Consider the following 16,128-nt stretch of genomic DNA (forward strand, 5'->3'; position numbering starts at 1 on the left):
GTCATACTTTTGTTTATATTCATTTCCCTAGGATGAATTCCATCCTTTCATCGAAGCCCTTCTGCCCCACGTCCGAGCCTTCGCCTACACATGGTTCAACCTGCAGGCCCGAAAACGAAAATACTTCAAAAAACATGAAAAGCGTATGTCAAAAGAAGAAGAGAGAGCCGTGAAGGACGAGTTGCTAAGTGAAAAACCAGAGGTCAAGCAGAAGTGGGCATCTCGACTTCTGGCCAAGTTACGGAAAGATATCCGACCTGAGTACCGAGAGGATTTTGTGCTTACAGTTACAGGGAAAAAGCCTCCATGCTGTGTCCTTTCCAACCCAGACCAGAAAGGCAAGATGCGAAGAATTGACTGCCTCCGCCAGGCAGATAAAGTCTGGAGGTTGGACCTGGTTATGGTGATTTTATTTAAAGGTATTCCGCTCGAAAGTACTGATGGCGAGCGCCTTGTAAAGTCCCCGCAGTGCTCCAATCCAGGGCTCTGTGTCCAGCCCCATCACATAGGGGTTTCTGTTAAGGAACTCGATTTATATTTGGCATACTTTGTGCATGCAGCAGGTAAGTGCGATGGTGAGAAGTCCTTCCACTTTCTCTTGTGTGTGTTTCTTTCCTGATGACCCCTTTATGTGCCTGTGCACATGCACAGCGTGGTTTCAAAGGTGGGCCAAAGTCAGAACAGCTCCGGTGTCTGGAGTGCCACCTTCATGCAGATGGAAAAGCATAGCTTTGAGAGAATTCGCACTAAGTTGAGTTCTTTTGGCAAGTGGTGTTATCAAAGGTGTTGGGTAGTCAGTTATGCGATATGTTTAAATCACAGTTTTTGATGATGGGCAGAGAAGCCTCATAAAAACTCTTGTAATAAAGGGTGTATTTTACCTGGCAAGCGATCTAGTTAAAAAGTATGTAGTTTGGTAGTGAGGCAATATTTTTAGTGGCTTTTCTTCTGGGAATGTTTTTAACCTACAGGGGCCTCTTGAACACCTTGCTAATTAAGATGAGGTTGGAGGTGAGATTATTGTTATTAAATTGCTGATCATTTATGAGGGAAAAAGATTTACATTAATATGCAGACTTAGTAGCTTTGTATTTAGGAACTTTTAGTGTTGTCTCAGATAGCTAAGGGAAAAAGCAAACCAACTCTTTTAAGTAATTGATGGAGAGGTTAACCTTAAAAGTAACCAACCCATATAGTGCATGAGTGCATTGAGAAATCCATATTGATAATTGGTTTAGTGAGTTGCTTTGATTTATAATAAAAGTATTTATTGTTTCAGGGCTGTTTTCAGGGCATGTTTTACCTATGCATATTACAGCAGTTAGAGTAGCATTGAGGATAAAACTATTGAGGACTGGATAAAATAATGCATTTTTACTTTGTTCCTTTCATCTTGTTTTAGACAAAAGGCTCATTGTGTTATGTGAAAGCTCAGATCTTGTGTAACTTGTTGACTTTTTATATGTACATATCGGTCGTGGTAGATCACCTTCATGGCAGTTACTTGAGCCTGATGGAAGAAAGAAGGTTGTGGAATCCTACCAGTAGATTGTTTTGGGGTTCATATAATTACATATTTTTTTTCACAAAGGAGAGAGAAGATACTATCTGTAAAATCAATACTGTACTGTTTTGCAAAACATTTTTAATTATAAGGATGCAAGCTATATTTTAAAGAAGTGAGCTGAAATCCTATTCTCTATTATTTTTCTCAGTATATGTTTCAGAAAGAGAACTTTTGTTATCCATCTTTCCTTACATAAGAAACTGGAGAAATTAACTTTGCAAGCATGTCTCATCATCATTTGCATTCTGTTGGTAGGGGACAGATAAGTATTTTAGAGGATGTGATCTGTAAGTGTTTAAAATGTTTGGGTTTCTGAAAATGTTTATATGTAATTATAAGAAGTGCCTGTTGCTTCAGCCAGTTTTGGGTGGCGGTAATGAAAAGGCACACCTCTCAAATGACCTTTACACAGGAAAAGTAGTCCTTTCTTAACCCCTTTACCATGCCATTGTTGTTACTTTGTTTTGTGTTTTGAAAAAGCCAAGTTAAATTTTTTAAAAATTTATTTGCATATATAAGTGGAGATTCTTATAAGGAAAGGCAAGGTGCAAAGAAAATATGGGTGTTCTAAGTGCTGTCAGGGAACATTTTTTAAAATGTATTTAATCTTTTTAATATTTCGGAAGTAAGTATTTTATAAATTATAAGTAGTGCTCTAATTGAAAATTGAGGGTGCCAACAGGTGATGCACATCATGGTATGTTTTGTACTTCCTTAAAGGTACCATCAGAATGAAATACCAGTTATGTTCTTATCGGTGTGAGCAGTATCCATTCTAAGTTTTAGCTGTAAACATTTCCTTTAGATTTAAGAGATGCAGCCTCTCTAGCTATTGCCATGACATGCATTCTCTTTTGTTGTTGATGCTGTTACTGGTGTTGTCGCTCCAAGTCCTTGAGCTAACAGTTGCTGGTTGTTTCAATACTTAAAGGGTGAGGTTGGAAAGATGATGTGTAGACGGTTGCTTAGGAGAGTTAGCATCCTTATTGCTTATGAAAGATTTATTGACAGCAACATGGATCAGACTACCTTTCGGTTTGGTTTTCCTGATGTATCCCAGAATCCCTTGTCAGGCCTGAACGCCAGCCAAGTGCCAGGCCATTGGTTTTGCCGGAGCAGAGCGCGGTAATGGCTGCTTCTCTGTACGCGCCGCAGGATGATTGCAAAAGGAAATATTAGGGGCCTTTTGTCTGAAAATATTTCAAATTTGATTTAAGAGATTTAGAGACCTGTTATTTGTGGAAGGGAGGCTGCCAATACAAATACGAGGTAGGCCGGTCAACTTACATACAACTGATTTGACAAGCATCTGTTATAATACTGAAGATTTGTAAACACTAAACAATGTTTTTACCTCCTTAAAAGTTTTGAGAACTTGCCAGTATTGGCAGGAGGCAGAGACTCTGAAACGTGCTTCAAGAAACATGCCAAAATCATTGTGGCCTTTTCACCTACAGTCCGCTCCCCCCACCTTTCTCTTTCTTTAAAGTGTTATATATTGTTTTCTCCCCCAAAGTCTCCTTTTTCCCCCCTAGCTGGTCACAAAAGGGAGGTGTTTTTTTTTCCTTCCAAAAAAATGTGTACAATTATTGCTTTATTTCTCAGCCTCTTCTTTGGTAGGAAGTTGAAATCTTAGAACACACATGTAAATGCTGGAAACTAATGCAGAATCAATCATTTTTTTTTTTTTAAAGCAGAGGTGATTTAGCCTGAGACTTATGGAGATGCTAAAATACAATACATAAATTACATTCCAAATTTTTCCTCTAAATCCACGGGTATTCGAACTGTGTGAATTTTGTGGCTGATAAACAGTAACAAGTATAATGAAATCGGAGTGACTCCAAAAGCCTGAGAATTTCATCTCGTTAAAAGTATAAAAGAGTATATTCATTTTAGTTTGGTCTCTATTTGAGTTGTCCTTCCCCTGTATCATATGACAACTTGAAGATATTATGGTATTGTGGCAAATGGTATTCTTTGTGGGCATGTAACAGTAAAGCTAATTTATGACCAGTCTTTACCAGATGATCTGTATCAGAATCTACAATATACCCGGCACGTGGCAAGGTCACAATTTAAGTTGTTAAGGTCATAACCTTAGCCACCAGGCATTTGACCTTTTAGATAAAGTTAACCTTTGTTCATTAGTAGGCACTCAACCGAGAACTTTCTGGAGAGTTTTTTTTTGTTGTTGTTGTTTTTTTTTAAACTGCTTCTGTATAACTTCTGGTAATGTAATCAGATTCTAGAGAGCTTTTCAGCTGAGTTAGTTAAATTTTGTAAGAAGTTAAATTTTTAAGAACGCATCTCTTGCATTAGAGGTAAGTTGCTGTATCTAGACCACAGAATGACAGTGTTACACGTTATTTTTCATAGTTATTACCTGCTTTTGGGGGGCGGGGGAATAGAATTAAAGCTCTGAGGCAGCTGCTTGGAGATGTTTAAAAATAAAAATTAAACAAATAAAATTATGTTTAATTCAGTTTGGCCTGTGCTAGTTTTTAAGTTGGGCCCAACCGCTAAATCACAATGAGCATCCTCACTTTTTGCACATGAGGAATTTTCTGAGATTGGAAGTATTTTTAGTGGTCTTAAAATTTACTTTGAAAGATAAATAAATGACCAAAATTTGCCAGCTAATTGCTGTCATTGTTAATTAACCAGTGACAGAGAAAATTGGATTTGTCCTACTGGTAGCACGAGTACTTGGTTAGTTTTAAGGTATAAGTGAACATTTTTTTTGCATGGTGATGTTTTAGTACAATAGTTACTGATTGCTTTCATGCTGCCCCTGTTACTACCTTTACTTAGCTTTGCTTGGAGTAGGGTTAGCAAAGGTCCCATCACTCACTGAAAGAGCTGTTGCCATGTCTCGGAATTCTGGTACCTGTCCTGTAAACCTGTACTGCAGTATTACTGATTACCATATCACCTGTACCATATTATTCACCTTATTATGCTAGCGTGAATGCTCATTTTAAATTATTTACATTACTGTGAGTTTTGCTCTGATATGCCACGTATTATTCCGTTTCAACAAAGAGGGAGAGAGAGAGAGAGACTCCCATTTAGGTGCATTTTAGTTTTATTTTGGCTTCGTGATTGCCATTCCTTCATAGAGTAATAGAGAAAGCCGTGATATGCAGTTGGACCAGATGGTCATGTTGACAGGTTGAGAATTCACTTCCTACTGCTTCAGAACAGGTGTAAGATTAGGAGTGTCTGTGTATGAGCGTATGTGTGCATCGTGTGCATGTGTGTGCACATCCAGGCTGCACACAGAGTGTTGTTTAGAGCAGTGAAAATGATTTTCTTCTTTTTATTTTTTTAAAATAAAGCTGGTACTTTAAATACAGTGTAGCTATATGCATAAGGTTATCAATACATAGAGAGTAATTATTGTAACAATTTTTAAGTAAATGTTAGACTGTTATAGTTTATAATTTTATGTCAAATTAATTACAACAATTTCTTTATTTTTAGATAACCACATTAGTTTATGGCAGTATTGCATATCTCAGCTACATTTCATATATTCTGTTAGCAGGTATATGTGTGTATGTGTTTATGTTCAAGTCTAGGACTAGACATTATGTAATTAAACTTCTTCAGTGCCTTAAAAAACTCCCTGGTTGGAAGCTGTGCAGTTAGTTTCTGTGATTTGTAATCATAAACTGTGTTTGGAAAAAGAAGGAATAAGACTAATATACATTTTAAATTAATAGAGTAAGTACCACCCTACCTCAAATTCTAACTCTAACCTAACACTAAACTTGTGATAGATTTTTGTGGCTGACTGATCTACTGTAAATAATTGGTATATGCACACAATTTTAGAAAACTTCATTTATCTTTATATTTGTCTTTCAAGTCTTCAAAGGAGAGAGCACTAACAATCGACAAACTTGAGATAAATATGGCTTTTATCTCCTGGAGTGTTTTCTGTGTAACTTGAGGATAGTAAAAATATCTGTTATCTAGAATTTAGTAACAGTATCCTTTATGTAGAATGTAGTGAAAAAGATGGACATTCAGAGGCAGAGAATGAATAGGAATAAGGAGGAAGAGTGGTTTTGGTGTAAACCTGTAACAGAGGAGGTCAGTTCATTTATGGCTAAGAGGTTCGAGTGTTGGTAAGAAATTTCTCAATGCTGCTGGCTTGGATTTGCCTTGTCTTTTTTTCTACCCAGTGATGAATAGCATTAATTTAAACCTATTTAGGGCTAGTGTGGGAGAAACCACAGCCTTTGTTGTGGTCACTGCTGTACACAGTAGGACTGGTGTTTCACTTAGTGAAGGCCTCAAGCTGCTTCCAGAAGACGCAGAACAGCCTGTCGGCTTTTAAAAACTTGCACAGAAGCAACAACAGTTCTAATTGCTCACAAATGTTAATATAGATTATTGAAAACAATTCTGAGGGTTAGAATAGGAGAAAAAAAACATCAAATACAGATTGAATGCAGTGAATGTGCTAACCATTGTTTTATGACCATTTCAGCAACAATTTCTCCATGGTTATTTAGAGTTTAGATCTTGCTTTTCAATATATTATAAATTGTAAATCATTGGGATCTGGGGTAAGGGGGAGGAAGAAGTCAGGTGGAGGAGGAAGAGAATGAATGAACTGGCATGCTTTGTTAAGAGAAACATAAAACCGTGAACTTAATCGCAAATGGAGATGCTCTAAAAAGTGTTTTGGTTTAAGTAATGACTGTAAGAGGATCCCAAGCAACAAGATATCAAGAGAATTTTATAATCAATCTCCCCACATTTTTTTTTTTGGCATAGTTTCTTTTAGACTAAGAGACTGTTAGTGGCTTTTGGAGTTTCTGTGCAAATTTTTAGAAAGAAAAGTTTCACAGATTTTTTTTAAGTATTTAGGGATCCAGTTAGGGACACTGGTGGCACACATACACTTGTAAAGGAGCTATTGAGATGTTTATTATTATTACCATTTTACCTTTGAAGGTGACAATAGACTGTTGTCTATTTTTTGGCTGTCAGTCACTAAGGCAACTGTAAGATACAAATTACTGATCCAAACTTTAGTGTCCCTAAACTTAACCAGAATTTTATAGCTGCTGCAAAGACAGAAATGACCCCCCCCCCCGACCCCCGCCCCGGGTTTTCCCCAAATATTAGAAAACAGTGTTGTGTGTTTTGTTATGATAACTCCACAGTGTAAAAGTATATTTTATCTAATGGAATTTGTCCTCCCATTTTACTGAAATAAACATGGCTTATGAGGCAAAGAAATAAATCCACAAATGACAAATTGCAGCAGCTTCATGGCAGAGATCTTTTTGCTGTTCTGTTTGTAAAGAAGCTAAATAAGATTAAGCTAAACAAGATAAAACTGAAGGAAAAAAGTTCATTTGTGTTATGTATTTTGGCAAGTGTTGGTCTTCTTTGACATGTAATATATTGCTCATCCCAAACCTAGAAATGATTAGGGTGGTCATAATAACTGGAGATTGAAGTGGAACAGCTTAATCTTCTTTGCAAACTTTAAACTTATTGCTCTTTGTGTCTTTTGCATACCTTCCTAGTGATAGATATTTTGGGCCTTGATCAACTGAGAGATGGATGGAAGGAAGGGAGGAAGGAAGACAAATAACTTTTATTGAATATCTCTTTTATGGCAAGCACTGTACTAAGTTTTGCCCTATGCTGTAGCTTTTTTTTTTCTTTCCTCTTCTTTTTTAAAAACTTCATAGCAATATTGTGAATAAATAATACATTCTCCATTTGTACTGATGAAAATAAAGTCTCAGAGTTGCCAACTTAGAGCAAAATTAAATTCAGACTTGCTGATTCCAAGTTATTTGTTTTTAAAAATAAAATTCAAATCTATTCTATAGCCTTCTTTCTATCTTGTTGTTTGGGGTTGGCTGTTATTTAAATGGTATTAAACATCTACCTTGAATCAATAAAAAGTCAAAATCCAAACCTTTCCCACAGAGATAGTTTACTGCAAAGTTCAGGTCTAGCCACAGAATGAGGCTGCACTTGGTTAGGAGAAGGAGAAATGGTTTGGGGCTTGTCAGTGTGGGGGTCAACAATCTGGAATGACTTGTTCTATTTTGTTTTTAGGAAGTTGAAGTTAGTGAATTCTATTTGACATTATGACACAGGTTTAAGATTAAAAACATTTTTTTGGTAAGATAAAGTTAGCTGAATTGGTTTAAATGCTTTGGGAAGCCATTGAGAATTAAAGCAAGATTATTTTAAAAATCAGAGTCGCATGTAATATTTTACTAGGTAGATTTTTTAAAACATTTTCTTATATGCATGAGATATATATTAGTAACTTCCCATAATGATTAGATTTAAAAATTTAAAACTTACTCCGTAAAGACCTTGTGGCCTTGTGTATAATTATTTAAAAGAAAGCAAAAATGGAGTATTTTTAGTTAAAAATTTTTTAAAAAAAATTTAAAATAGAAAGGAGAAAAGTTTAAAATAGGGACAAGCTTTACCTTAATGCCCTTAAATGATTTATTGATGGATTTATCTAATGCCCTTATATTCATTTTTTTAAACTTAGGCAAGATTAGTTCTTAATGACTTCAGTGCAAAAACTCAAAGTCTCACTCAACATGAATTTTCTATTGGTAAATAGAAAAAAAATGACCAGCAAAATAATTTTTACTACATTGGTTCTACATATTAATTCTTTTAAGATTTTTTTTAAAAAAAGTATGCTGCTGAACTGGAACCTATAATGAATAAAAGAAAATGTAATTTTCTTTTTAAGAAATGCTAATAAGTCTTAATGTTAGGGTTGTTGATTATCAGTTATGCTGGAGGAGGAAAATTTAGGTTTGTGAATAAAAGTGAATAAATTGGAAACAAAAGAGGGTTAGAATTAAAAATTAGGACTCACAGTCATTGTTCTTTCCACCCCGTTCCATACTGCCTGCCTTATGATGTCTCTGGTGTGTATGGTGGTCCCAAATCCTGTGAATTTCAGACATAAACAGTTTTCAGAGCATACATATTTATACAAATATTTTAATAGCTATTTTTGAAGTACTCTATGGGTTAAAAAAGCGAGCTGAAATAAAAAATAATAAAACATTTAAAAAGTAAATACTATTCAAAATTTTGTATGTATGTCTGTGTAGCATCTGCCCTTGTCAGGCTGCTGTCTTTGTTGCTATGGTTTGGGTGATTTTATTTCCTTTTGTAATTTTGCCAGCCCATGATTGGGTAGTGCAGCATGTTCATGCTGTTGGGGAAGATGTATCTGTGGTGAGTCATATAGCTTGATCTAAGTGGTAATTTTTTGGTAGGGAAAGGTATTTGTCAGATTCTATTATCCAATAGAAACTGTGGTGCCACAATATCAATGTTCATTTAGTTATCAAAATCAGGCACACAATACTTAATATGAGAAATGGAGGACTACATCTTCTGTTGGAAGCACTTAGGATACTGTGTATTTTAATCTTAAAGGGACTAGTTATCTAATTTTAAGGTTCTGCATAAAGTGAATATCGTATATATAGGATCCCATTATTGTCACTTTCAAATATTCCATTGCTTTTCAAAGAAGCTGACATTACAAGTTCTTAGGTTGACAAATTCTCATCAACTTTGGTGAAAATTTTGGCTGCAAAATGACGGAAGGCAAAGGAGGGCCCTAGACAGATGGTTTTCAGTGTTGGGATGACATCAAGCCCTTCTTCATGGCATGTTTTAAACATGACAAATGAATGAGGAATGGAGATGCTTAAAGAGCTTACTATAGAATGAGGAAGTAAGATACTATGTATGTGCATGCAAACCTTCATAGCATGCTGTTAAACAGAACTGTATGAGCTTAGGTATAATAGCAAAGTGGCAGTGAAAATTGTAAATATCTTTTTTATGCAGTAGAACTCAAAAATAATATTAGTCATTACAAATATTGTGGATGGAAAAGTGTGTATACCTGAGAAAATATTTTTTGGCATTAAGTAATGGGAAGTTGGAGATAAGTGGGTTACATACGTTTAAGATGATGCAAGGATTCTTGATAAGATTTTGGCAGAAGCTTGTCTGCATCTTTGTATAACTGTGGCAAGATTTCTGCATGGGTCATATTATATAAATATAACTAAGTTACTAATGTTTCTGTTTGATTCATTTAGTTGGCTTTTTCTTCCCTTTTTTTAAATGTTAGAGGTTCTCTTTTGGAGAGTAGTTTCAAGTAACTTCTGAGAATGAAGTCTTTGTAACTGGATGCTGTTTAACAGCATAACTATTGTTGTACGTTCCTGTCAGCAAAAGATAGTCTTTGCAATACTTTTATTGTATGTCCTCTTAATATGTGACAAGGACTTTTATTAAGAATTATTTTTCCGTTTAAATGTACTTTTTGAAATCCCTCCCCCTCCCAAGCTAATCAAGAATTATGGGGGTGTTTTAAGAATATTCAGATGCATTTTTATTATTTTCTAGGCTTGTTCACTGTATAGGAAAAACCTTATTTTTTTAAAAAAGGTTCTGGGATTCATGTAGTTTAGATTTTCTCTAAAAGGAAGGGGGAATAGAGATTAACAGAAAAGTGCCATCTCATTGAGCTCGGGATGTATACAGTTCTTTGGAAAATGAGGATATTGCCATCTGGATTGTTAGGGTTGAAGAACTAATTGTTCTAAAGATATTTGCCCCTCATTTCAGAAAAGACAGCAAACATGCAAAATGGATAAATGTAATCCATTGTACTTTTACCACCTACATTTTTAAACTACAGTGACTCTGATTTCTCTGGAAAGGTCAGAGGTTTCAGAAAGCTTTGTAATTCTTCAAAGAAAGACATTTTCAATTTGCTATATAAAGACTGATTATACATAGCTTTTTACTTTATTTGCAATTGAGCCTAGGACAGTGGTCGGCAAATTCATTAGTCAACAGAGCCAAATATCAACAGTACAACGATTGAAATTTCTTTTGAGAGCCAAATTTTTTAAACTTAAACTATATAGGTAGGTACATTGTTATTAACTTAATTAGGGTACTCCTAAGGCTTAGGAAGAGCCACACTCAAGGGACCAAAGAGCCGCATGTGGCTCGCGAGCCTCAGTTTGCCGACCACTGGCCTAGGAGGTGCTGGGGTGGGTATGATGCTGAATAAGCCATGAGACGTGTCATGAGATAGCAGAATTGGAGGGAAACAGATTGGAGAAAAACATAGATTCACGTTTAGAGATGCTCATTTTTGGCCTTTCCTGTCAATCGCTTTGTTTAAAAGTGAGGACAGAGCAGCTGCAACAGTGCATTTGGCTTTGTACTAGAGCATTCTATTACAAACTCTTTAAGCACTTGGGCCGTTTCAGGGAGTTTATGTATGTGGGTGCTATTTCTTAGGATTGGCTTTGTTGGTTTTCTAAATTGTACATATGAGTTTCTTTGGTTATATGTGGGTTTCTTTGTTTCTGTTTTGTTTTTCTTTTGGACTTCTCCAAGTTTTGGAAAATTTTTCAAGTTGGCTGGTGGGGTGTATAGAGATTGTAGATGACTTTTGTTGTGCGTTACTCCTGTTATTCAGGAAACAGAGGCTCAGAGAGGGTTAGTAATTCACTCAAGGTCATGCCAACAGTAGGTGGCAAAGCCAGGGTTAAAGCCAGATCCGTCAGACCTCAGGCTCCTGTTGTTAACTTCTGTAATATTTAAATGGGCTGTTCTTATACATTATGTTATTAGCTCTTCATGTAAACCATACATTTTAGGGAGGGGAGCTTTGACAGTTGCTTTTATGCAGTTCAGGAGGCTGAGTAACATGTCCATGGTACATGGTTAGTAAGTGATTGGAGCTGGTGACGAGGTCAGACCCTTCCGTGGCCTGTTTTTTCTTTCTAATGTGTTTCTCAATGTATCCAACTCTCTAAGCTCCACCTCTGAATGTTTGGATGGGATAAAAAGTGCTCTCTGGAAGTATGTAATAGTGCTGAAAGCACTTTGTTTTCTCTGAAGCTTAAAAAGTAGTGAGAGCCCTGGCTGGTGTTGCTCAGTTGGTTGGAGCATTGTCCCGTACACTGAAAAAGTTGAGGTTTGATTCCTCGCCGGGGCACATACCCAGTTGGGGTGCATGTGGGAGGCAACCGATCAATATTTCACTCTCACATTGATGTTCTCTCTCTCCCTTCCGAACTTTCTCTAAAATCAATCAAAGCAAGTCCCCGGTGAGAATCGGGGGGGGGGGGGGGGGGGGGGGGAGGGGGGACAGGCAGGGGGGAAGTAGTGAGAAACAGAGCTTGTTCTGGTTTGTTACTAGATTCAGAGTTTCACACCTTGGAGGAAACCTTCATTTAACAGGTGAGAAACTAAGACCACACATCCCAACAGCTCTAGAGATAGAAAATCCTTGCATAAATTGGAGAGCAGTTGTATGTAGCCTGTTGTTATTGTTTGTATCAAGGTGGATGCTTTTTGTTTGGTGTTGGCATAGAAGAGCTATCTTAGTTGCCTTTATTGACAAAGTCTACCCTGTCATTGGCAACTCCATTCAGCAAACATGTTTTGAGCACTTAAGGCACTATGTGCTAGGTGCCAGTTATACAAAGCTAAAGAAAATGTGATGAAATGAGTTGATGCCATCTTAGATGTAATTTCCTCAGAAATTAAAACTTCAGCCCTGGCTTGTTTGTCTCAGTGTATAGAGTGTCAGCCCTCAGAGCGAAGGGTCCCGGGTTTGATTCTGGTCAAGGGCACATACCTCAGTTGCAGTCTCAATCCCCTGCCCTGGTCAGGGCGCATGCAGGAGGCAACCAATCAACGTGTCTCTCACATTGATAATTCCCTCCCTCCCTCCCTCTCTTCCTAAAAATAAATACATACATACATACATACATAAATAAATAAATAAATAGAAAAGTATTCTCAGGTGAGGATTAAAATAGAAGAAATTAAGACTTCAAAGCTTTTCATGTTTTAAAATTAGAATTCTTCCAATCACTAGCCTGTGTGAGTTTTTAATAATTCACAGAACCAGTTGTTTATATTGCTGTACAATTGGTGTATGTGGAGGAATTCTATCATTTGATGATACTTCTCCTAAGTGTTAAATTTTTTTTGTTTTCTTATGTCAAATATATCTGTGTGAGTGGAAAGAAAATCCAAGCAGACACAGGAGAGGGCACAGGTGGTTTCTATTAGTTGATAGTTCACTGTAGCATGTTTTCTCTAAAGAAAACTGGTGGGTAAAAAAAAAAAGTTCTATTTTTTTAAAGAACATCTTTCTAGTAATACTGAAGTATACAACAGAGTCATAGGAAAACTAAACAGCAGGGGAATGAGGGAATGAAAAACAGCAAGGAAAGGAAGGCCTGGGAGAGCCAGCCGTGTGAATTCATTTGGCACTTGGTAGTAGTTCCTAAAACAGTCAAGCCCCAGTGGTATAACCTACATTCTCTGTTTTGCTCCATCTCCAGAGGAAGTTAGCAATCCTGAGACTTTTATACTGAAGTGGATTTAAATTGTCCAAGGTCTCAAGCTGCTTTGCCTTATTTTCTGTTGTTAAAAGAAAACAGATACGAATATACATTCAGACAGAAAGCATAGAAGAGGTCCTGTATGTGTGAGTGTGTGCTTGTGTGTTACTGGGACAGGTGTGAAGGTCTTTGGGGAAAGTGTGTACAGATGGTGATGGGAAAGAGAAGAACTTTTGCATGTCCGATAAATGAAATACAAACAACAACAACAATCTGGTGGTCCCACACAGTGGATATTGGATTTTTTTTTGTTGTTGTTCTGTTATGTCTGCTTGTTGTTTGATCTGAAAGTGAAGTCTATTTCTCCAGCCATTAAATATGTGAGCTTTTCTTTGTATAGAGACTAAAACAAATGATTTGTTCTGTAATTATTTTTCAAAAGGCAGAAAATGCGTGTGTAACATTGAGAATGGCATGGGATTGTCATAGAAACTCATCTGAACGCTGTAAATAAAAATGGCTGGGGATTAGTCACAGTGACATGTGGGACATCATGAAACTCAAGACAGATTTCTTTGTTTTACAGTCAGTAAGAGAAGTGAGGCGAACTTGATCAAGTTCATGGGACGTTAGCAGTTCAGTTTCTCCAGGGAAAACTGTGTTGTCTTCAGATTAAATAAGCCACATGCATACAAATATCTAAATTCACCTGATGATTTTAACAATATCGATATTTCCTTTATTTCAAGAGTGTATTATTTACAGACAATGAAAGTTTTAAAAGTTTGAAAATCTCTCTGTTTTTGCTACTAATTTCCCTCTCTCATTACCCCCACCACTCTACACAGCTTATTTTCTTATAATCCTGAATAGCATTTTTACATATGCGGCCTTATTATGTTTTCTTTAATCTCTCATTTTTTCGATTAGTAAGAATAAAACAACATGATAAACAGTGTTAATGTTATATCTTTTAAAATTATATATATTTAGATTAGAATTATGGGTCTGCAATATAACCCCATTTTCTGTCTTCTAATGTATTACTTAGAAGGATATTTTTATAGTGTATTCTCATTGTCCAACATGTGGAGAAAGGATTGCTTGTCTTTAAATTTGGAATGAATCCCCAGTTACATACTCCCACCAGGCTGATGTTTCAGTAAAACAACATATCAGCCTTGGACCCTTGAGCTTTTGGAGGTAGGAGCTAAAGTCTGAGTGGGGTTCAGGACTTAAGGAATTAGTGCTGGGGAATGTCTCATGTTCTGGTGAGCCCCCTTTCACAGTGCTATACTTTATTGAATGTTCTTATTTTTAATCAAGATAATAGACACAGCCCAGCTGGTGTGGCTCAATGGTTGAGTGTTGACCTGTGAACCAGGAGGTCATGGTTTGATTCCTGGTCGGAGCACATGCCCGGTGGTGGGTTCAGTCCCCAGTGTGGAGCATGCAAGAGGCAGCCTATCAATGATTCTCTTTCATCATTGATGTTTCTCTCTCTCTTCCCTTTCATCTCTGAAATCAATAAAAATATATTTAAAAAATAGACACAATATTTAAACACGGGAAAGTTGTAGACAAATGTGGGATAATTAAAGTGATTGAGTTGTCTTTCTGGATTGAGTTAACCAGTTAACACAACTAACCTTGAAACTGAAGAGAGCACATGCAAAGATACAAGTGAAAATTTTAGTGCATGGAACATACAGAGGCACCCTGTCTTCCTACCTGTCTCCGATGAGACTCTACCCACACTTTGTATCGTAATATGTTTGTGTGTGTGTGTATTTTCTCTCTCTCTCTCTCTTTTTATTTTTTGTATTATTTCTTCTACTTGGAATGTCCTCACCCACCTTTAATTGGCTAATATTACTTAAGCCTTCTTTTCACCCCAGCATTTAAGGGCTCTTTCCCTACATTCCCATAGAATCGTGGTAGCACTATGTCAGTACTCACCATTAGCACTTCTTGTTTCATAAAATGATCTGTCTTCCAAATTGGGCTGTGATTTTTTTATGAGCAGGGGCTGGATTGCATTAGTTTTTTGTGTACCTCCCCATAGGGGTGCATAGGGCCTGCTCATATTTTTGTTGAGCTGGGGACTAAGTGGAGAATATGGGTTGAACAAAACAAAAAAAAAGTGAGAAGCTGATAATCTGAATTTTAAAACTAGGTAACATATTATATAGTTTTTGGGTGTTCACCTTAGGACTGAATTTAAGCCTAAACTTTTTGTGTGAGAATGATTTTTCCCTTCTCACCCTTTTATGTTAACTGATTTCTGTTTCTTCACCAAAATCCAAAGTTGCATGTTAACCTAAAGGAGTTATTTATATGTGAATAATTATAATTTGGAAAATAAAGGTTTGGTGATGCCAGACTTATCTATAGAAAACTGTCAGGCTATTTGTTTTTCCATCTAAGATCCTGGTCTTGACTTTTATTTGAACTGTTTACCTAGTAAAGATGATAGGGAAATATAACCATTGCTTCAGCTTATGTAAGAAAATCATCTTTATGACTACAGTCATTTCTCAAGTACCTACTATGTGCTAGGTACCCAGCTAGAGGGGAGACAAAGGGATTTAATTTCATGCTGTTGAATTTTTAAAGAGCATAATCTTGATTAAATATGTAGTCCTTTCCTTAGGATAGACACACTTTGGTTGTGGTGGTGGTGTTGGGGGAGGCGGGGTTGGATCATATACTCTCTTGCTCCACAGGGAAAATGTCAGTCATGTCCTTGTCTCTAGAGAGCATTTAAAGTTTTGTCTGTCTCTCTTCACTGAATCAGGTGTATTTTGGCATAGTTACTTACCCCAAGTTGGGAAAGGCCACAGGCGGTAGTAGTAGAAAAGTTAGAAATCAGAATTAAGGACTTGGGCCCCATTATATATGGTAAACTACTAAAGTTCCCCTCCTATCCAATGCTTTTCTCTCATCAAAACTGTAGACCAATTTCATTAGCTCCAAAATGCACCAGCATATGTAAATCTTCTTTGTTTAATTGGAGACCTATTGATTGTAGGTAACATAAGCCTCTCTAAGGGAAACAGAACCCAACTGAAGATAAGAGTTTCTTCCCCCCAACACATACAGCATGCATGATTTTATTTCTCTAGGCATGTTCATTATCAA

The 16,128-nt window shown here is 36.6% G+C and overlaps 1 protein-coding gene across 11 annotated transcripts in view; it reads left to right on the forward strand.

The window, feature by feature from the left end:
• Positions 1–16,128, forward strand: part of NFIA (nuclear factor I A) — a 373,969-nt gene that overhangs the window by 10,945 nt on the left and 346,896 nt on the right. For all 11 annotated transcript variants that reach the window (XM_070405237.1, XM_070405244.1, XM_070405243.1 and 8 more), the window contains exon 2: positions 32–563. In XM_070405237.1, coding sequence (XP_070261338.1) covers positions 32–563 — 532 coding nt within the window. The remainder of the gene's footprint in view (positions 1–31; positions 564–16,128) is intronic.

This window comes from Myotis yumanensis, unplaced genomic scaffold (genome assembly GCF_028538775.1).
Source record: "Myotis yumanensis isolate MYYU_CA2020_CCGP unplaced genomic scaffold, mMyoYum1.0.hap1 SCAF_2, whole genome shotgun sequence".
In the NCBI taxonomy this organism is placed as follows: domain Eukaryota; kingdom Metazoa; phylum Chordata; class Mammalia; order Chiroptera; family Vespertilionidae; genus Myotis; species Myotis yumanensis.